At 57.4% G+C, this 21,085-nt stretch overlaps 1 protein-coding gene across 3 annotated transcripts in view; it reads right to left on the bottom strand.

Annotated features, from left to right (window-relative positions):
* ATP2B4 (ATPase plasma membrane Ca2+ transporting 4) overlaps nucleotides 1-21,085 on the bottom strand; it is a 60,928-nt gene that overhangs the window by 29,311 nt on the left and 10,532 nt on the right. For all 3 annotated transcript variants that reach the window (XM_066565283.1, XM_066565280.1, XM_066565282.1), the window contains exons 2-5: nucleotides 8,789-9,278; nucleotides 2,994-3,191; nucleotides 1,636-1,893; nucleotides 57-182 (exon numbers count right to left, since the gene is read on the bottom strand). In XM_066565283.1, the coding sequence (XP_066421380.1) occupies nucleotides 57-182; nucleotides 1,636-1,893; nucleotides 2,994-3,191; nucleotides 8,789-8,984 (778 nt within the window). In that variant the 5' untranslated portion in view covers nucleotides 8,985-9,278. The remainder of the gene's footprint in view (nucleotides 1-56; nucleotides 183-1,635; nucleotides 1,894-2,993; nucleotides 3,192-8,788; nucleotides 9,279-21,085) is intronic.

Genomic DNA, 21,085 nt, shown 5'->3' with positions numbered 1-21,085 from the left:
CCTTGGACACGTCCCTGAGAGCAGGGCCCACCCTGATCCCATCCCAGAACCCTCACCTGACAGCAGCATGGGGTCTTTATCCATGGATTTCTTCACCTGGTCTGACTCGCCGGTCAGTGAGCTCTCATCTATCTTCAGGTCATTGCCCTGGATCAGGATCCCATCCGCTGGCAGGAGATCACCTGGACAGGAGGAAAACCAGGGATCAGCCCAGCCTGGGCTCAGCCCTGCCTGCCCCATCCCAGGAATGCTCCAAAAGGATCCAAAACTCAGGCTCAGAGCAGCTCTAGAGGGAAGAGAAGCAGCAGGTGGGGTTTGTGAGGGACAGGTGCAATCAAATGAAATCCAAGAGCTCCCAAATCCTCGCTGGAGACTCCTGGGGAGGATTTTGCTCGGTGCTTCCCCATCTGGTTTTAATGAATCCTTCCCAGAGCTCCTGATGCATCCAAAATCCACCATATCCACCTGCCAAGAATGGAATCAGGCCCTTGGGAAAACACACACTGTGTTGGATCAATCTCCTTCCTGAATGGGAGGAATATTCCCCCTGGGAAACGAGGAGCAGGGCCTGATTGATCCCAAGGGCTGCAGCTCCTGGATAAGGAAACATCCAGCAGTGCCTCCAGGCCAAGGAAATAATCCCCAACAACTCCTGGGTAAGGAAATATTCCCCAGCATCTCCTGGATGAGGAAATGCTCCCCAACATCTCCTGGATAAAGAAATATTCCCTAACATCTCCTGGATAACAGAATATTCCCCAGCATCTCCTGGATGAGGAAATACTCCCCAAAACCTCCTGCATAAGGAAACACTCCCCAGCATCTCCTGGGCAAGGAAATATTCCTCAACATCTCCTGGATAAGGAAATATCCTTAACAGGGACAAGGTTGGGAAAATAGACTAACACAAACTAATAAAATTAATTAATTCTGATCCAGGAGCTCCTTAAAGCTCCAGGCCAAAAAGAGAAGGTGAGTGAGCTCATGGAGCTCCACTGGTTACTGGAGCTGGTTACTCCATGAAAATGCTGCCATGGAGCTCCATCACCTCCAAGGCACCATTTCCATGGAGCAACCAGAGGAGCTGCTGCTTGTCCTCAAGGAAGAAGGGCTGGAGAAGGAGGGAGGAGGTGTTTTGTGGAGATAATCAAAACTCCACAACTTTTGTGAGAGTTGTAAAGCCGGTGTGTTTATTACAGCGCTGGACACATGTGGGAATCGTTCTCCTCAAATGACGTGGGTACCTCTGGGAACTCCAGGTCCCTTTTTATCCCCCTCTCAAATACACACACGCATACAACTTCACAATAGGTCCATACATATTCACTTTTATGAATTTCACGTGACATTTGCTGCTAGTTCTTCTTTGTCAGAAAGAATTCTTAGGTCGGGCTGACCTGCTCTCACAGCAGTCTCTCTGCCTCTCTCTATCACTTTCTGTCTCCTCCCCTTCATCTCTGTCTTTCACTGAAGCAGTTTCTCTGAGCCTAGGCTTTTGCAACCAGGCCGTTTTCTAACTACAGACTCAACTCAAAAACGTGCATTTCCCCTAAATCAAAACGGATTTCTACTCTGGAAAATCTCTACCCTGCTTCAGAGGCTCCCAGGGGGGAGCTCAGCCCTAGCCCCACTCACCGTACTTGATCTGGGCGATGTCCCCCACCACGATCTCGGCCACGGGGATCTGGATCACCTGGCCCTTGCGGATCACCGTGAACTTCTGCTCCTGCTCGATGCGGCTCTGGAGGCCCCGGAACTGCTTTTCCTTGCTCCAGTCGTTGAAGGCCGTCACCAGCACCACGATGATGACGGAGAACAGGATGGCAGCGCCCTCGATCCAGCCCGCCTGCGACTCGCCCTCGTCCTCCACGCCGCCCGTGGACTGCCCGCACACTGCCCGGGATAACCCCAAATGAGAGAGTTCCCATGGGATAACCCCAAACACTGCCCGGGAGAGAGCCCGTGGGTAACCCCAAATGGGAGAGTTCCCATGGGATAACCCCAAATGAGAGAGTCCCATGGGATAACCCCAAACACTGCCCGGGAGAGAGCCCGTGGATAACCCCAAATGAGAGAGTTCCCATGGATAACCCCAAATGAGAGAGTTCCATGGGATAACCCCAAATGAGAGAGTTCCCATGGGATAACCCCACACACTGCCCAGGAGAGAGCCCGTGGATAACCCCAAATGAGACAATTCCCATGGGATAACCCCATATGAGAGAGTTCCCATGGGATAACCCCAAACACTGCCCAGGAGAGAACCCATGGGATAACCAAAAACACTGCCCGGGAGAGAGCCCATGGATAACCCCGTATGAGAGAACTCCCATTGGATAACCCCAAACACTGCTTGGAGCAGGAAATTCCTGCTTGGATAACCCCACACAAGGGAATCCCCATTGGGATAACCCCACACAAGAGAATTCCCACTGGATAATCCTACACACTGCCTGGAGAGAACTCCCCACTGGATAACTGGTCCTCCCCCAAAGACCCCAAAGATGGGGAGGTGCCACCACCCAATTCCCCTATCCCAAACCCCTGCTCCCACAGGGAACAGGGCAGATCCCAGGATATCCCCACAGAGAACCAGGCAGATCTCACGAGTCTCCATCCCAAACCCCTGCTCCCACCAGGAACAGGGGCAGATCCCAGAGTCCCCCCCACAGGGAATGGGTCGATCCCAGGATATCCCCACAGGGAATGAGGCAGATCCCAGGATATCCTCACAGGGAATGGGGCAGATCCCAGGATATCCCCACAGGGAATGGGTCGATCCCAGAGTCCCCTCAGCAGGAACGGGGCAGATCCCAGGATATCCCCACAGGGAATGGGTCGATCCCAGGATATCCCCACAGGGAATGGGTCCATCCCAGGATATCCCCACAGGGAATGGGTCAATCCCAGAGTCCCCTCAGCAGGAACGGGCAGATCCCAGGATATCCCCATAGGAACGGGGGCAGACCCAAGTGCCCAGCCCAGGGACTCACGCTCGTTGTCCCCTCCCGGGGGGTGGTAGAAGGACAGCCCCAGGGAGATGATGGCTGCGATCTCCAGGATGATCAGCGTCACATCCTGCAGCGCCTCCCACACCAGCTGCAGGAACGTCTTGGCCTTCTTGGGGGGGATGAAGTTCTGGCCAAAGACCTGACGCCGCTTCTCCAGGTCCGTGGGGTTCCCAGACAGGCCTGGAGGGGTGGGGAGAACAGGGATGAGGGTAAATCCCACTGCTGTCCCTGTGGGATTCATCCAGGAGCAGCTCCCTGCCCGTCCCGGAGAATGTGAGGAGCTGGCAGAGGGGAGACAAGGTGTAAATAAATAAATAAATAAATAAAGTATAAACAAATAAATAAAATAAAAATTTTAAAAAAATTAATAAAGTATTAAGAAAATAAAGATTTAAAAAATAAAAATTTATAAAGTAGTAAACAAATAAAATTTTAAATAAACTATAAAAGTATAAAAATAAAAATTTAAAAATAAAATTAATGAAGTATTAAGAAAATTAATAAAAATAAAAATTAATAAAGTAGTTAACAAATAAAATTTTAAATAAACTATAAAATAAAGTATAAAAAATAAATTAAATAAAATTAAAATAAACTATAAATAAAGTATAACCAAATAAATAAAATAAACCTATAAATAGAGACAAATAAATAACAAAAATTACATAAAGTATAAACAACTACAATATAAATAAATAATATATAAATTATAAAACATAAATAAAGTATAGATAAATAAAATATAAATAAATAAAGTATAAACAAAGAAAATTAATTAAATGAATAATACATTAAAAGATAATATATAAATATATAAAATACAAATGAATCAAAATATAAATTAAAGGAATTAGTTAAATAAATAAATAATACATTAAAATATTAAATAGAAATATATAAAATATAAACAAATAAAACAAAATTATAAATAAATAAAATATAAATAATTAACAAACCAAAAACATAAACAAACAAATAAATAATGTATCAGGCTGCAGCCTGGAGAACGTCACTGTCACCCCCAGGCAGGGGACACCAGGCTGCAGCAGTGCTGTGCCATTGTCACCCCCAGGCAGGGGACACCAGGCTGCAGCCTGGCGAGTGCCCAGGTGCTGCCAGCTGGCACCGGTGGCCTTGTTTACATCAAATGAGCCATAAATCTGGGCAATCCTGGGCAATCCTGGGCAAATCTGGGCAATTCTGGCACTGGCAGTGCCCGTGGCCACCTGAGCCCTGTCCTGTGCCAGCCCCTGGAGCTGTGGGAGCCTCTCCCAGCCCTGGGGACACTGGGTCCAAGCTGGGATCTGGGCTGGTGCTGCTGGGAAAGGGTGGGACACAGGGAGGGAGCAGGACACGGAGCTGGGAGCGAGGACGGGGGGAAATGGGGGAAAATGGGGAATAAAAGGGAGCCTGAGCCCCTTCAGAGCCCTGCCAGCAGCCATGGGTGACAGTGGCAAAGTGGCCACCTCTAATAAAGCCATAAATACTGACAGGGTTGGATGGAGTGATGGGTGACAGCAGCAAAGTGACAGGGCCACCCCTAATAAAGCCATAAATGTTGAGGGGGTTCCAACCCATGAGCCAGCAATGGGTGACAGTGGTGACACGGCCATCCCTAATAAAGCCATAAATGTTGAGGGGGGTACCAGGAGGGAGCAGTGGGTGACAGTGGCAAAGTGACACTGCCACTCCTAATAATGCCATAAATGCTGGTGGGGTGCCAGGCCATGAGCCAGCGATGGTGACAGTGGCAGTGTGACACAGCTGTGTTCCCAGCACCACCTTAAGGGACCCCCCCATCCCATCCTTCTCCACCTTAAGATGTCCCCGGGGCCACTGCCAGGTCCCGGGATGCTCCAGGAATGGCCCTGGGCACATCCTGGTGGTGCCTGGAGCAGCCTGGCAGTGACAGGGGACCCAGGTCCTGCATGCAGGGGACAGCTCTGAGTCATTCCAGGGGACACCTTCCTGACAGACCTGTGTCACCCTGGGGGACACCTCCCTGCCAGCCCCATGTCACTCTGGGGACACTCCTGTGCCAGCCCCATGTCATTCTGTGGGACACCTCCGTGCCCGCCCTTTGTCATTCTGTGGGACACCCCAGTGCCAGCCCCATGTCACTCTGAGGGGACACCCCCATGTCAGCCCCATGTCACTTTGGGGACACCTCTGTGCCAGCCCCATGTCACTTTGGGGACACCCCTATGCCAGCCCCGTGTCACTCTGAGGGGACACCCCCATGTCAGCCCCATGTCACTTTGAGGGGACACCTCTGTGCCAGCCCCATGCCACCCTGGGGACATCTCCCTGCCAGCCCCGTGTCCCTCTGGAGACACCCCCCTGCCTGCCCCCTGTCACTTTGGGGACACCTCCGTGCCAGCTCCATGTCACTCTGTGGGACACCTCCCTGCCCACCCTGTGTCACTCTAGTGACACCCCTGTGCCAGCCCCCGTGTCCCCATGTGTCCCCACGTGTGTCCCTGCAGCAGGAGGGAGCTGCAGGATCGATCCCGCCCCGCAGCTGTGGCTGCAGCCCAGCTGCAGGGAGGGGACAGCTGGCAGCTGGCACAGCAGCCTCGCTGTCCCCACCCAGCCATGACGAGGGGGCTGAGCAGGATCCTGGGATGTCCCGGCCTCCATTCCCCAGCAGAGGGTGGAAAATGTGGCTCATGGCCACGGAGCCGCGGGGACACACGTAGGGACACATGTGGGGACACACGTGGGGACACACGGGGACACAGGATGGTCCCACAGCACAGGGCAGCCAGGGATCCCAAAGCAGGAATGATCCCAGGGCTGTGCCCCACCCTCCCCGGAACTGGAGGGGTTTCGATGGCTCTGTGCTGGCACAGGGAGGGTGACAAGGAGCCCGTGCCACCCAAATGCCACCACAGAGTCTGGGGGGCCGATTAGAAGGAGACAAAGAGCAGCAGCCCTGGGCAGGTGCCACCCATGGGGCCACTGCAGGCTCTGGGGTCAGGTTTAGCAGGGAAATGGGGCAGAAACTTTCGCTGGAGGTCACATGTGACAGCAGGGAGCTGTCACCAGTGCCTGATCTGCCTGGGGACAGCGGCTGTGGGGTGGCACAAGGAGCCTCCCTGCAGGAATGGGGCTGGGTGAGTCAGGGTGGCTGTGCTGGCACCCAGGGGACACGGGTGACTCATCAGAGTCACACCCCACGCCACCCCAAAGCCACTTTGGGAGCAGCCCCGAGGGTTTGGGGTCTGCTGGCACCTCCTGGGGCAGAGCTGGAGCTGCCAGAACCAGCAGCCCCCAAAGTGACACTGGGGGTGGGGACCCCAAGGGCCACCCAAGGCGGGCTCTGGGGGACAGCGTTTGCCCACGAGGAGAGGGGACAGCCAGGTCTGCAGCACAGGGTGGCACCGAGGGCCAGGAGCCACGTGGATCCAGGTGGGATCAGAGCACTGCAGGGCACGGATCCTACAGCAGGACAGGGGTGCTGGCAGGACACCCCGGGCTGACAGACAGGAGGACAAGGCCCTGTGCCACTCCAGAGGGGTGATCAGCAGAGGGACAATGAGAATGGGGATGGGGACAAACAGTGGGGTCAGACAGAGGTGCCACAGGTGCCCTTGGGATTTTGCTCTTCCCAAAAATCCCTGAGGATTTGGAGCAGAGAAACTTTCTGTGCTCTCTGGGACTTGGGACAGCTCAGCTCCATGGGAGGGACACCCCAGGGGCATCGGGGTGGGGCTGAACCCTTCACCTTCCCTAAATGAACCTTTTAGGTTCTCCTCCTGCCTCTCCTCCCACCCCAAAGCAGCCTGATCCCACTTTGGCAGGGCTGAGCACATTGTTTTGTGACCTGGGCTTTGTATTTCCACCGGGATTTCCCCCCCTTCTCTAACGACATCCCGATATTGTCTGTCCTTCCCGGTCCCGCTCGCAGCTGGAAAGCTGCAAATCCCCCCCTTGCAGCACTAAAAATATCCCACAGATTGTCACAGCTGAGCCCCCATCCCACAGCCCCAGGGCTGAGCCCCCATCCCACAGCCCCAGGGCTGAGTTCCCATCCCACGGCTTTAGGGCTGAGTTCCCATCCCACGGCTTTAGGGCCAAGTCCCCATCCCACAGTTTTAGGGCTCAGTCTCCATCCCACAGTTTTAGGGCTGCCACCATCCCACAGCTCCAGGGCTGAGTCCCATTCCACAGCTTTAGGGCCAAGTCCCCATCTCACAGTTTTAGGGCCGAGTCCCCATCCCACAGCTCCAGAGCTGAGTCCCATCCTACAGTTTTAGGGCTGAGTCCCATCCCAGTTTTAGGGCTGAGTCCCCATCCCAGTTTTAGGGCTGAGTTCCCATCCCACAGCTCCAGGAAAACCCTTGGAGCTGGAATCAGGGGCTCTCTGCCCCCTGCACCCCCCCAATGCCAGGGAAGGCTCCACTGCTGTGCCAAGGTGCCACCAGTGCCACCAGCCTGGCTGATGAGGGGACCCCAAAAGCCAGCCCAGCCCGTGAGGGCAGAGGTGACACCCTGAGATCCTCCCAGAGGTGACCCCAGGTGTCACTGCCACCACTCAGCTGCAGTGTCCAGGTTTTCCTTGGAGCATCCTCAGTGCAGGAGGGACCTGGGCCCATCTCCCCATCCCTGGGTGCATCCCCCACCCACTTTGGGGACACACTGCTCCTGTCCCTAGCCCAAAGTGCCACCAACAGCTGCGGGTGGCACCTGGCCACCTCACCAACGCCCTCCAACCTTTACACCTCCCCTCCCACTCCGTAAATGATTAAACAGGGAAGGGCTGGAGCAGCACCTGGGCTGTGGGGAGGAGCTCCTCACCCCATCCCACATCTCTGACAGCCCCTGAGGTGACAGCCCCTGAGGTGACAACCCCAGACCATGGGATGGCCACTGGAGCCACCACCCTTGGATGTGACCTTCGTGTGGCTCCATCCCAGACCACGGGACAGTCACTGGAGCCACCACCCTCGGGTGTCACCTTCACATGGCTCCACCCCAGAGGTGACAACCCCAGAGGTGACAACCGCAGACCATGGGACAGCCACTGGAGACACCATCTTTAAGTGTCACCTTCATGTGGTTCCATCCCAAAAGTGACAATCTCAGACCACGTGACAGTCACTGGAGCCACCACCCTCCAGCATCACTTTCACATGGCTCCATTCCAGAGGTGACAACCCCAGACCACGGGAGCCACCACCCTCAGGTGTCACCCTCCCATGGCTCCATCCTGGAGGTGATAACCCCAGACCTTGGGAGCCACCATCATTGGATGTCACCTTCACATGGCTCCAGCCTGGAGGTGACAACCCCAGAGGTGACAACCCCAGACCACGGGAGACACCACCCTCAGGTGTCACCTTCACATGACTCCATCCCGGAGGTGACAACCCAAGAGGTGACAACCCCAGACCTTAGGAGCCACCATCCTTGGATGTCACCTTCACATGGCTCCATCCTGGAGGTGATAACCCCAGAGGTGACAACCCCAGACCTTAGGAGCCACCATCCTTGGATGTCACCTTCACATGGCTCCATCCTGGAGGTGATAACCCCAGAGGTGATAACCACAGACCATGGGAGCCACCACAGTTGGGCGTCACCTTCACCTGGCTTCATTCCAGAGGTGACAACCCCAAACCTTGGGAGCCACCACCCTTGGACATCACCTCCATGTGGCTCCATCCTGGAGGTGACAACCCCAGACCACGGGAGCCATCACCATTGGGTGTCACCTTCACATGGCTCCATCCTGGAGGTGACAACCCCGGAGGTGACAACCCCAGCCCACTCACCTTCGACCGGCGACGTCTTCAACCTCTTGCAGACGTTCTGGACGCCGCCATAGGAGTCGTTGATCCGGGCCACGGCCTCGGCGCTCCTCAGCTCCATGAGGTTCCTGAGCTCCACCAAGGAGCACCCAAAGTCCCCCTCATGGTTGCCCTCAGCCACCGAGTTCCCGGGGTGGTGGTCGGCCACGTTGTTCGTCATCTTGTCACGGTGCTGGTGCCACCGGCGCGGCGCTCCCGGCGCGGCCTCGCTCGCGGCTCCGGCGGCTCCGGGGGGGGATGCTCCGTGTGGCCCCTTCCCTGGGGGCTTCCCTGGGGGCTTCCCGGGGGGAACGGGCGGCTCTATCCGAGCCCAACTTGTCGGGATGAAGGTGTAAACAGGATGTGCATGTTACCGCGGAGGCGACCTTAGCAACGCCCGGCGTGCAGCTCCTGCAGCGGGAGGAGGAGGAGGAGGAGGAGGAGGAGGGCTCCCTGGATACCACAGCAACTGGAGCTGTGAAAACAACCGTGGGAAACAAAAATATCGGCGTCAGGAGGGCTTGGAAAGGAGCGAGGCGCCCCATGGGGTGGGAGAGGAGAGCGGCGCTGCCCCAAGGAGGGGATTTTTAGGGAGAATTCAGTGTCAGCGTGGTTTGGGCAGAAATTCCTGGGTGAGAAGTTGAGCTCGGAGTGTGGAGCAGGGAAAAGCCGCAGCTGCAGGGCCGGGCAGGAAAGGAGCCCAGGTGGTTCTTCACTTTCAGCCCAGACAAATCCTCCCGTTGATTCTGGGTTAAAAATACCCCTCAGCAGTGGGAAACAGCTGCTTCCTCCCCTGGGCAGGACGTGGGGGCCGGAGCATCGCTCCCCGCCCTGCTGGCAGGTAGGGAACAATCCCAATATCCCAATATCCTGATATCCTGATGTCCCAATATCCAAATATCCCAATATCCCAAAGTCCCAATGTCCCAATATCCCAATATTCAAATATTCCAAAATCCCAATATCTCAAATATCCCAATATCCCAAATTCCCAAAATCCCGACATACCAAAATCCAAATATCCTAATATCCCAAAATTCTAATATCCTAATATCCCAAATTCACAATATCCCAATGTTCCAATATCCCAAATTCCCAAAATCCCAATATCTCAATACCCTGATATCCCAATATCCAAATATCCCAAAATCCTAATATGCCAATGACCCAATATCTCAATACCCCAATATCCTGATATGCCAATGACCCAATATCCCAATACCCCAATAGAGAAAGGGGCTGCAGCACCCCATGGGCTCTACGTCAGCTGGGAGATGCCACAGGAACCACGAAATAGAAAAGGGAAGTGGCAGAGAAACCACCAAAACCTGAGAGTTTCTCAGAAATTGAGGTTTTTCCGTTAATGACTTGTTCTGAGGTGGCTCCCTGAGGGCAGCGAGTGGCTCTCAGTGTCCCCAAGAGCTGCCACCCAGGTCACAACACCCCAGCGAGGAGAGAGGAGCCCCAAAAACACTCCAACCAAGCCAAGCAGGGACCACGAGCATCCCACAGCTCCCCCATTCCTCAGGGATTTGGGGGCTGGGATTCCCTGCTGGCATCTCAGAGTTCTAGGGACAAACAGGGACATGAAGGGAACAGCACAGGCCAGAGGGAAAAAGGGCTTTTTGTCAGCCAGGGTTAGCTGTGTTCCCAAGCTCCAGGGAAGCTCCCGGCACTCCAGAGGCAAAAAGGCTGCGAGGGGAGGCTCTCATGGAGAGAAAATAAAAATTTTCTGAGGGCAAAATAAATAAAGAACAACAGGGGAACGGCCACTCCAGCAGCATCCGCCCCAGACGGGGCCCAGGGGTGGCAGAGCAGGCTGGGGAGGGACAGGAGGGAGGAGGGAGGAGGGAGAATGTTCACGGCTGATCCCAGAACACGTGGGGTGCACCAGCCCTCCCAAACCCCACAGAAAGGCACCAAATCAGCACAGGGCTGTCATGAACAGCCCCAGTTCCTGCCCCAGGGCTGCCCCAAACTGCCCCATGCCAAACAACCCTGATTCCAGCCCCAGGGCAGTCCCAAAGTGCCCCAATTCCAGCCCAGGGCAGTCCCAAACAGCCCCATCCCAAACTGCTCCAATTCCAGCCCCAGGGCTGCCCCAAACTGCCACAGCTCCAGCCCCAGAGCTATCCCAAACAGCCCTGCCCCAAACTGCCCCGATTTCAGCCTCAGGGCAGTCCCAAACTGCCCCAATTCCAGCCCCAGGGCAGTCCCAAACTGCCCCATGCCAAACTGCCTCGATTCCAGCCCCAGAGCTGCCCCAAACTGCCCCATCCCAAACCGCCCAAATTTCAGCCCCAGAGTTGTCCCAAACTGCCCCAGTTCCAGCCCCAGGACAGTCCCAAACTGTCCTGGCCCAAACTGCCCCAATTCCAGCCCCAGCCCCAGGGACTTTTCAATCTCTGGGGCAGCACAACCCCAAAGAACCAAACCCCCCCTGCCTGGCCCTCCTTATCCCGCCAGCAGCACCCCCAGGGCAGCTCCCGGCACTATCAGGGCGCCACAGGCACCAACTGCACCTCGGGGACAGCAGTGACACCGCAAGAATGTCCCCACCTCGGGAGAGACCTGTGCCCCAGCTGCAGGGAGGGGGGAGCGGGGCAGGATGGGGAACAGGGATGGGAGACAGGGATGGGGACACAGGGATGGGAGCAGAGGGATTGGGAGAATGGGGATGGGACACAGGGATTGGGAGAATGGGGATGGGGGGACACAGGAATAGGGAAAATGGGGATGGTGGAGCATGGGGATGGTGGAGATGGAGATGGGGAAAACGGGGAGGGGAGGACAGGGATAGGGACACAGGGATGGAAGGACACAGGGATAGGGACACAGGGATAGGGACACAGGGATGAAAGAACACAGAGATGGGACACAGGGATGGAAGGACACAAGGATGGGACACAGGAATAGGGACACAGGGATGGGACACAGGGATGGGATACAGGGATGGGACACAGGGATGGGACACAGGGATGGGACACAGGGATGGGATACAGGGATGGGGACACACAGATGGGACACACAGGGATGGAAGGACACAGGGATGAGGACACTGCAGCTCCTGGACACCCAAACTCCTCGGGCCAGAGCGTTTCTGCTGCCCCATCCAGCAGGGATCCCTGCCCATCCCCAGCCCTGTTATCCCACGGCTGCTCCTGGAGCTGAGCTCATCCATCCCTGCAAGGCAGCAGCTCCCAGCAGCGGGAAGCGGGAGGTGGCAGGCCCAATTAAGCAGGCTCCTGCTGATTAAGAGAAAAAACGCTAATTCCCCCACCCCACCACGCTCATTTCCTCCTCTTTCATAGCAACCGGCGCTGTCTGAGGAGCTGAGGAACGCTCAGAGGTTAAGAGGGAGACAGTTAATTAATACTGTAACGGCCTAGCCCTTAATTACCCCTGACAGAGCTCAGGGAGCAGCGATCAGCACCATCCCTGTGTCCCACTGTGAGATTTCAGCCTGGAATTTGCTGTATCCTGGGGGGAAAGGAGGGACCCAGCACCATCCCTGTGTCCCACTGTGAGATTCCAGCTTGGAATCCACTCTGCTCTCAGGGAAAGGAGGGACCGACCCAGCACCATCCCTGTGTCCCACTGTGAGATTCCAGCTTGGAATCCACTCTGCTCTCAGGGAAAGGAGGGACCGACCCAGCACCATCCCTGTGTCCCACCCTGCAGTCCCAGCCTGGGACTGAGGTGTGGGATGGTTCCTGTCTGCTCTGAGCATCCTCCCCCAGCCCTTTTGGGATCACAGCCCCATTCCCAGGGGATCCACCCGGATCAGAGCCATCGCTCTGAGGAGCTCCCAGTGACCCCAGCACGTTCTGTCCTTCACACTGGGAACCCATTCCCAGAGCCCCCAGGCCCTGGAGAGGAACAAACTCTCCCCGAGGGAAGAAAACAGCCCAGGTGGGAGAGGGACCTGAGCTCCCTGTGTGTGTGACACCAGCTGTGTGTGTGTGTCACCTCCCAAATGCCATCCCTGAGCTGGGGACCCACGTGGAGCCTGGTGGGGTGTGAGGGGAGGAAGGAGAGGAGTGTGAGGGGAGGAAGGAGCAGGAGAGGGGTGTGAAGGGAGGAAGAAGAGGGGTGTGAGGGGAGGAAGAAGCGTGAGGGCTCCAGGCAGGAGGAGCTGGTGAGGAGCGGCGGAGCTGGTGCTGCAGCTGAACCTGCCCGGAATAATAAACGGCAGCACGGCACCTCTGTCCTGCCAGGGGCACCTCTGTCCTGCCAGGGACAGTGCCCAGGGCCAGGGCCACCACCCCAGCCCCAGCACCTGCTGGATTCAACCTTGGAGAAAAGTGATGAGGGAAAATTAATCAGCTGGAGATGCCACAAGTGACAACTTCAGCCACGGCGTGGGTGGCCCTGCTGCCAAGCCTGTGGCACTGCTGATGGCACCAAGAGCCTGGCACGTGCCAGGAGCAGCCGTGGTTGGGTCCCTGGGTAAGGACAGGGATCCTCCTGCCCCAGGATATCAGATCAGATCCTGGATGGGAGCACTGCTCCATCCTCCCACAGATGATCTGAGATGGAGCAATCCCTGCCCAAGCTCAGGAGGTTCTTCCATTGATGAAATCTGTGCCCCAGCTGGGACATCTCCCACCACCAGGCCAAGGAGAAGCATCACCAGCCACCACATTCCCTGCCCAGAGCCACAGATCCCAGCTGGGATCAGGTGGATCAAGGTGGCATCACCTTCCCCAAGCACCTGGATCCCAGCCCCACACTCCGCCCCCCTCAGCAACACCCACCAGGGTCCATCTCCTCTCCCAGTTTGGGAATGGGGTGTTGGGAACACTTGGCTGCCGGAGGTTGCCATGGCAAACTCAATGTAAAGCTGTCAGGGATGCTGTTTATGTTGCCAAGTGGGGAGGAAGGGAAAAAAAATAATAAAAAGAAAAAAGAAAAAAAAAAAAGAAAAAAAAAGAAAAAAATCAACTCCCCTAAAATTACCCTTCCTTGGCTCAGGTTTGAGATTTTTTCTCGTTGGGAATCCGAAGCTGCATCCGCAGTGGGATGAGAGAGGCTGCACGGACAGATGGACAAACGGAGCCAAAGCAGCCAATGAGAGCAGAGGAACGGCCTTGGAGCACCTTTGCTGCCCTGCCGGCTGGAACTGCCCCTGCAGGGGCCGCACTGCCCTCCCTGCCCACCTCACACCCCACTCACTCCTCTGGGAGCGGGGCTGGGGGCACAGAGGGAGCTGAAAATCCTCTGGAATAGCTCAATCCAGGCAGGAGTCATGGGGTGAGACCCTTGGGGTGCTGCCATCACCGGGGGGCTGGGGGCACAGAGGGAGCTGAAAATCCTCTGGAATGGCTGAATCCAGGGAGAGACCCCCGGGAGACACCCATGGGGTGCTGCCATCACCGGGGGGAGGGCTGGGGGCACAGAGGGAGGTGAAAATCCTCTGGAATGGCTGAATCCAGGCAGGAATCATGGGGTGAGACCCTTGGGGTGCTGCCATCACCGGGGGGGGCTGGGGAAGGGACCAGACCCCCCTGCAGCCCCTCGGAGAGCAGGGAGACACCTTCCCAGTGGGAATGCAGGACCAGGCTCTGCACTGGGCACAGGTGACAGCCTTGGGGACAGGGAGGGCACAGGACCCCCACAGCGGGGCTGAGCCGGGTCGCTGTGCTGGTGGGACAGGGCCACGTGGAGCACGCGGTGCGCAGCCCGCGGTGACAGCGGCTCCGGGGGGGTTCGTGGGGTCCCCGGTGTCCCCCCGGAGCCACCGCGGGCAGCGGGGGGGGGGGGGGCCCCGGCGGCGCTGGGGGCCCCTCCCCTGCACACTCACCAAATCGCAATGTGCAGATGGCAGCGGCTCCCGCTCCTGCTCGTTCCCAGCAACACCCCTGGCAAGGGAAGCCTTCCCTCCTTAACCCCTGCGGCGCCGGGCGAGGCCACCCGCAGGGGACACCGCGGGGCTGTCACCTCCTGCGGCGGGGGAGGAGACAAGGAGGTGGCGCACGGGGACAAACCTCATGCTCGGGGCTGGCTCGGAGGGGCAGGGGACATCCCAGCCGGGATTGTCACCCTGGGCGAGGAGGGGCAGGGTGGCAGAAGGTCACGGTGGCGGAACCTCCATCCTGGTGCCACGGAGAGGAGAAGGGGACAAGGCCAGGCTTGCGACAGCCAGGACAGACCCCCGGACACTCAGGAGGACCCGTCCCCTTCCCCCGGCCACGCTGGGGTCCCCTCCTTGCCCCGGGCGGCTGCAGGTGCCGAAAGCAGAAGCGGTGGCACCCGGGGACAGCCACCTGTGGCACCCGCGGGATGTCCCCTCCTCCCGCAGCAGCATCCGCTTCCTCCGCCAGGGGTGGGGACAGCGACACTGCCCTGCCCGGAGGGGCCCCCCCGCACCCCGCAGTGCCACCCCCGCCACACCTTGGGGACACTCCAGAGCCGAACCCTGGCACGGGGGACACCCCGGTGACAGCCAGACCCCCTCGCTCCTGGAGGGGCAGAGGGGGAAGGAGCCCGCAGGCTCCATCGGGCGAGGCGGGGGGAAAAAACGTCGGGAATAAAAGTGGGGGGAATGTCCTGGGAAAGGAGCAGGAAAACGCCCAGGAAGCGCTGAGGCCTCACGGAGCGCGGCAGCAGCAGCGCTGTGCCAGGGAAACTGAGTCACCAGCCCGGTGACAAAGCGAGTGACAAAGCGAGTGACAAACCAGGCACGGAGCAGTGACGGAGCCCAGGGCGCGGGGCTGGAGCTGCAGCCCGGGAATTCCTGCGGGAATTCGCTGTTGGGATCCGGCCCCTGAGGCTGCTCCTTGCCAGCCCCGCGGGCAGGGCAGGGTCCCCATGTCCCGCATCCCCGCGGGTCCCCGCGAGTGACAATTCCCGACTCCCATGAGTGACAATTCCCAGTTCTCACAAATGACAATTCCTGTCTCCACGAGTGACAATTCCCGATTCCCAAGCGGCTCCTCCACACCTCCCTGTCCACGACATTGGGCTGGGGACGAGAGAGGGGACACGGCCACAAGCCACCGGCTACCGCAGGCTCAGGGTGCCACAAGAGCCGCTGGCCCCGCGGTGTCACTGTCACTGGCGATGTCACCGTCACCCATGGTGACAGCCCTGTAGTATTTCCTCCCACACGGCTGTGCCAGGCACACAATTCCCGGTGCCAGCAGCACAGCCATGGGGCTGCCACGTGCAGGGCACAAGGCTGGGGCCTGTCCCCTAACCGGCTGTCACCCCCTTGGCCGCAGACCTTTGTCCCCACGCAGGTGACACCAAGGCATTGTCCCGTGCCTGGCTGTGTCACACCATCCTCCTCTCCTTCCTCCTGCCAGGCCAAGAGGAGGGATGGCAGCAGGGCCAAGGTCACAGTGAAAGCAGAAGGAAAAGGCAGGAGGAGGTGACATTCCCCAAAATGAATGTCCCTGCCGCCACCCTGCAGGCACTCACGCGGCCGCCACCACCCCGCTCATTCCAGCTGCTCTGGCTCCCATTTTGCTCCTATTTTGCCTCCTGCTAATTGACGTTGGAAAACTGCTGGGTTTTGGCGTGCCCAAGGCAGCAATTAACTCCTGCAAAGGGCAGGGAAGAGGCTGGAGGCGGAACGCTGGGCACGGCCCTGGCATGGATGCGGCGATCCACGACGCGGCTCCCCATATCCCACTGCCCTGAGCCCCAAAATTCACCCCCCTGAGCCCCCAAACCCACAGCCCTGAACCCCAAACCCCACAGCTCGGAGCCTGCTGCCACCAGGGGCTGTGACAGCCCTGGTTTGTGCCGTCCAGGCCTCCAAAATCGTCACATCCACGTGCCAAAGCCACCGGCGCAGCTGGCGGTGCCGGGGCTCAGGAATCTGCCCTCGCCCCCGGCCGGCCGGGGCTTCCCTGAGCCTCAGGGTGCAGCAGCCCAGGAATTCCATGGGGGTGGAAGCAAGGGAAAAGCAGGGAGCCTCCAGGCGAGCTGTCAGGGGGAATGTTTCCATCTAAGGCCTTGGTATTTCTCTGGCGGCGCCTGCACTAAATCAGCGCCGCTCCTCTCATTATTCTCTCGTGCTTTACAAGGTAGCACGGCCGGTGCAGGAATGCAGGAGGATGGGGAGCAAAGCCAGCCCTCTCCTGCAGCAGCAAACACCTGCAGGCCTCACCCTCTGCAGGGGCACAACATCCCCTGTGCAGCCCCTCTGACACCTCCTTAGCAGCTCTGGTGCTTTTAACACCAAATGGTTTTGTTTGCGATCGTCTGATCACCAAAATCAGAGAATGTGGCTTTCAAAATCAGAGAATGTGGATGTCACACCTGAGTGTAACATCCAGAGGACATTAAAAGCCATGTAGATGTGGTGCTTAGGGTCGTGCTGCAGTGCTGGATTAAAGATTGGACTTGACAATCTTAAAGATCTTTTCCAGCCTCAACAATTCCGTGATTCTACACCGGAGCCCTCAGGTAGGGAGGAGCTGGGCTGTCTCGCTCTTTGCTCTGCATCTGTCCCTCTCTCCCCAAATTCACCTGGCAGGTCCCTGGAGGTGACAGCAGCACAGCCCTTGGGAGGATTGTCCTGGATGCCAGCACGAGGTTTTGTCCACTCCTCCATCCCACCTGGCACCAGGAAATGGGCTCTGCCCAGCCTGGGAGCACTGGGAAGCCACCTCGGGGTGATGCGGCAGCAGCTGGCACACAGTGGGTGACCCTTCTCTCCTCTCCTCCCTTCCCTCCAGGTGGATCTGCTGCAGGGAGGTGTCAAGGGCAGCAACTCCCACCCCACTGCCCTCTCCAGCTCTCATCCCTCCTCCAGACCCATCCTGGGCTTGGCTTAGCTCTGATTCACAGCCCAGAGCGAGTCCAAAGCCGAGCTTTGGGATTTGGGCAGCTTGGAATCGTGGAGCACAGGGAGGAGGATAAAAGCAAGGCAGCAAAGCAGGCCCTGGGGCTGCTCTGGCAGCACTCCAGGATGGACACGGAGCAGCGGCCACATCCCAGCCCTGTCAGAGCCCCTGTCACACCTGGGCAGCAGGGAGGTGACACCGAGAATCCTGGCAGGATGGGGATCCCAACCGCAGGGAGATGCTGCAGCCCCAGCACTTGGATGTTGTCCTGGGAGGCCCCTGAGGAGCAGGAGAGGCCAGGGAAAGGCTGGGGGCAGTGTCTGAGCTGGCCAGGCTGGAGCAGAGGCCACGGGGCTGGGATGGTGCCGAGGGCAGGAGGGAGGAGCCCGGAGCCCTCTGCTCCAGAGCCATTCTTGGGCACAGCCCCAACCAGGATTTTGGGCTTTTGGATCCCAGGACACTCCTTAGGCAGAGGCTGGGGCAGAGCCTGGGTTATCCCAGCCCAGGGCAGGGATGCTCTCACCATTCCCAGCTCTCCCCAACCAGGATTTTGGGTTTTTGGATCCCAGGACACTCCTTAGGCAGGAGCTGGGGCAGAGCCTGGGTTATCCCAGCCCAGGGCAGGGATGGTCTCACCATTCCCAGCTCTCCCCAACCAGGATTTTGGGTTTTTGGATCCCAGGATGTTCCTTAGGCAGGAGCTGGGGCAGAGCCTGGGTTATCCCAGCCCAGGGCAGGGATGGTCTCACCATTCCCAGCTCTCCCCAACCAGGATTTTGGGTTTTTGGATCCCAGGATGTTCCTTAGGCAGGAGCTGGGGCAGAGCCTGGGTTATCCCAGCCCAGGGCAGGGATGGTCCCACCATTCCCAGCTCTCCCATGGGATGGGGCAGCCCAGGAGCACTGGGAGCAGTTGGTGTCCAGCTCATCCCCCCACACACCTGAGCACAGCCCCAAAGAGCAGAGATCCCACCAATCCCGACTCCCACCTTCCCACATCTCGTTCGAATTTTAAACTCAGCTGAAATTAAATCAAACCCAGAGCACGGGGCAGTCTGAGAAGCAAAACAACACTCGGGGGACAGGAGAGCCACCGGGCAGGACAGGAGGACACAGGCACGGTATTTTTAGCAGGATTACACAGGGACAGGGGATTCCTACCCCGAAGATCCCTGGGGGATGAAAATAGGGCCCGTCACTTCCTCCAGCAGCAGCAGCCGGGGGAAGCATCTGCTGCTCGGGGCAGGCAGCAGGAGGAGAGGGGCAGCCCGTGGGTTTTGGGGTGCCCAGGACACCCCAGGACAGCGAGGGGCACCTGGTGGCTCACCTTGTCACCGCCGGAGCCGCTTCCTCTTCCCTGCTCCGTGAAGAATCCCGTGGAAAAAAAAACCCCAAACTGGCAGCAATCCCTCCCAAAAATCCCCTCTGGGGAAACTGAGGCAGGAGAGGCAGAGCTGGTGGGACAGCACAGGGAAATTGGGGGATCCCCTAAAGCTGGGGATGTGCCAGTAGGGGATCCCCAACAATTCCAGATGTGCTGTAGGGGAGCCCCCAACAATTCCAGAGCGGGAAGGGCGCTCCAGCACTCAGCTCCCAAGGGTGGCAGCAGCCCTAGGGACACGGGGAAGGGCTGGGGACAGCAATGCCCCTCCTGCCACCGCCACCACGTGAGCCGGGATGGGTGTCCCTGCTCCCAGCGCCGAGAATTCCCGCTCTGGATCACATCCCTGCCGGCCACCCTGTAACTCCTGCCAGCCCGGCTAGCTCAGATCCCTCTCCCCACACTCGCATCCAGCCCTAAATCCATATTTTCCCATCAAAAAAAAAAAAAAAAATCCCCCGAGCCCAGCAGGGATTTTCTAAGGGACAAAACCAGCAACAAGGGACGGGAGAAAGGTACAAAAAAAAAAATAAAATTAAATTTAGAAAAGAAAAAAAAAAAAAAAAAGATGCGAACGCTTTTTGCTGCTGCAAAGGGTTAAAAAAAATAAAGTCGGGAAAAGCGATAGGAAAAACACACGCGGCTCCCAGCTCCCAGGGAAGAGCGCGCCGGCTGCTCCCGTTTCCCTTCCCAACATGCCCCGCTCCTGGGAAAGTGTGGGCTGTTTTCCATATATAACTGCGAACTGTTCCATGCAGTAAGAAGTCTAATTAAAGGGAGCCAGGCGAGCAGAGGAAGGCGATATTTATCCCGGAGAAAAGAACCCCCATCCTCAAAATCCTAAATGCAGACCCCGAGCCCAGTAAGGGGGGAAAAAAAAAATAATAATGAAAAGTTCCGTGGTGGTGGTGGTGTGGAGATCGGGGAAACAATATAAAAAAAGAAAGAAAAGGAAAGGAAAGGAAAGGAAAGGAAAGGAAAGGAAAGGAAAGGAAAGGAAAGGAAAGGAAAGGAAAGGAAAGGAAAGGAAAGGAAAGGAAAGGAAAGGAAAGGAAAGGAAAGGAAAGGAAAGGAAAGGAAAGGAAAGGAAAGGAAAGGAAAGGAAAGGAAAAAAGAAAAAAAAAAAAACAGGCGGGAGAGGCAAATCAGAGCTTGGAAAATATGGAGAAATAGGAGGGGAGAGCCAGATGGGCCAGGAGAGCATGGGGAGGGGCAGGGCAAGGGGAGGGAAAGCTCCTCTGAGCTGGGATGGGCTGGGAGGGGGCACAGCCACCCCCGGGAGCCTCCCAGGGTCCTCCTTGCCCGGCCCCCCGAGGTGGGAGAAGCGAGGATTTGAGCGAACAGCAGGAATCAGCTTGGAAAATAAATAGGAAAGGGGATCTAAGCGTGCGGGAAGGGGCTGGGGGGTGGGAAATGCCGGGAGGCACCGTGAGGGATCCAGGGTGGGTGGGAGAGGCGGGGAGGGAGGGGGCACCACGCTGGGCACCCACCCTGAGCACCCCCCGGCACAGGGGGTGACCCACGGGGTCCCACCCCAACACCCCAGCCCAGCCGAACCCCACCGGTGTTTTGGAGGAACTGTCTCCGAGGGATGGAAAAAACCTTGGAAAAAGCCTGGATGTGCTTTTGAGAGGAGCTTTGTTCGAGCTGTGCTTCCCACCAGCGCCAGGCACTGCCCTAACCCAGAGCAGGCAGCACACTCCCGGTTCGGGGGGAGTCAGAGCAATTAAAAACCGTTAGCGGGCTTTAATTAAGTGCTGATTATACGAGCTGGGGAGAGGCACCACCACCAACACCATCATCATCATCATCATGGGCGATGATTCCAACTGGATGGGGCTCTTTGCTCCCTAAAATTGCACTTTGTCCTGCTGCCACCCTGCAGTCACCCCAGTCTGGAGCTGCGGAGTTTGGGGGGTCATTCTCAGCCCTGTCAGTCATTCCCATCCCTGTCAGTCATTCCTAACCCTGACATTCCCAACTTTGACATTCCCAACCTTGACATTCCCAGCCCTGTCAGTCATTCCCAAGCCTGACATTCCCAACTTTGGCATTCCCAACCCTGACATTCCCAGCCCTCCCAGTCATTCCCAACCTTGACATTCCC

The sequence above is a fragment of the Molothrus aeneus genome, chromosome 24 (assembly GCF_037042795.1).
Source record: "Molothrus aeneus isolate 106 chromosome 24, BPBGC_Maene_1.0, whole genome shotgun sequence".
Lineage (NCBI taxonomy): Eukaryota > Metazoa > Chordata > Aves > Passeriformes > Icteridae > Molothrus > Molothrus aeneus.
This window is presented reverse-complemented; position numbering and strand designations above follow the sequence as displayed.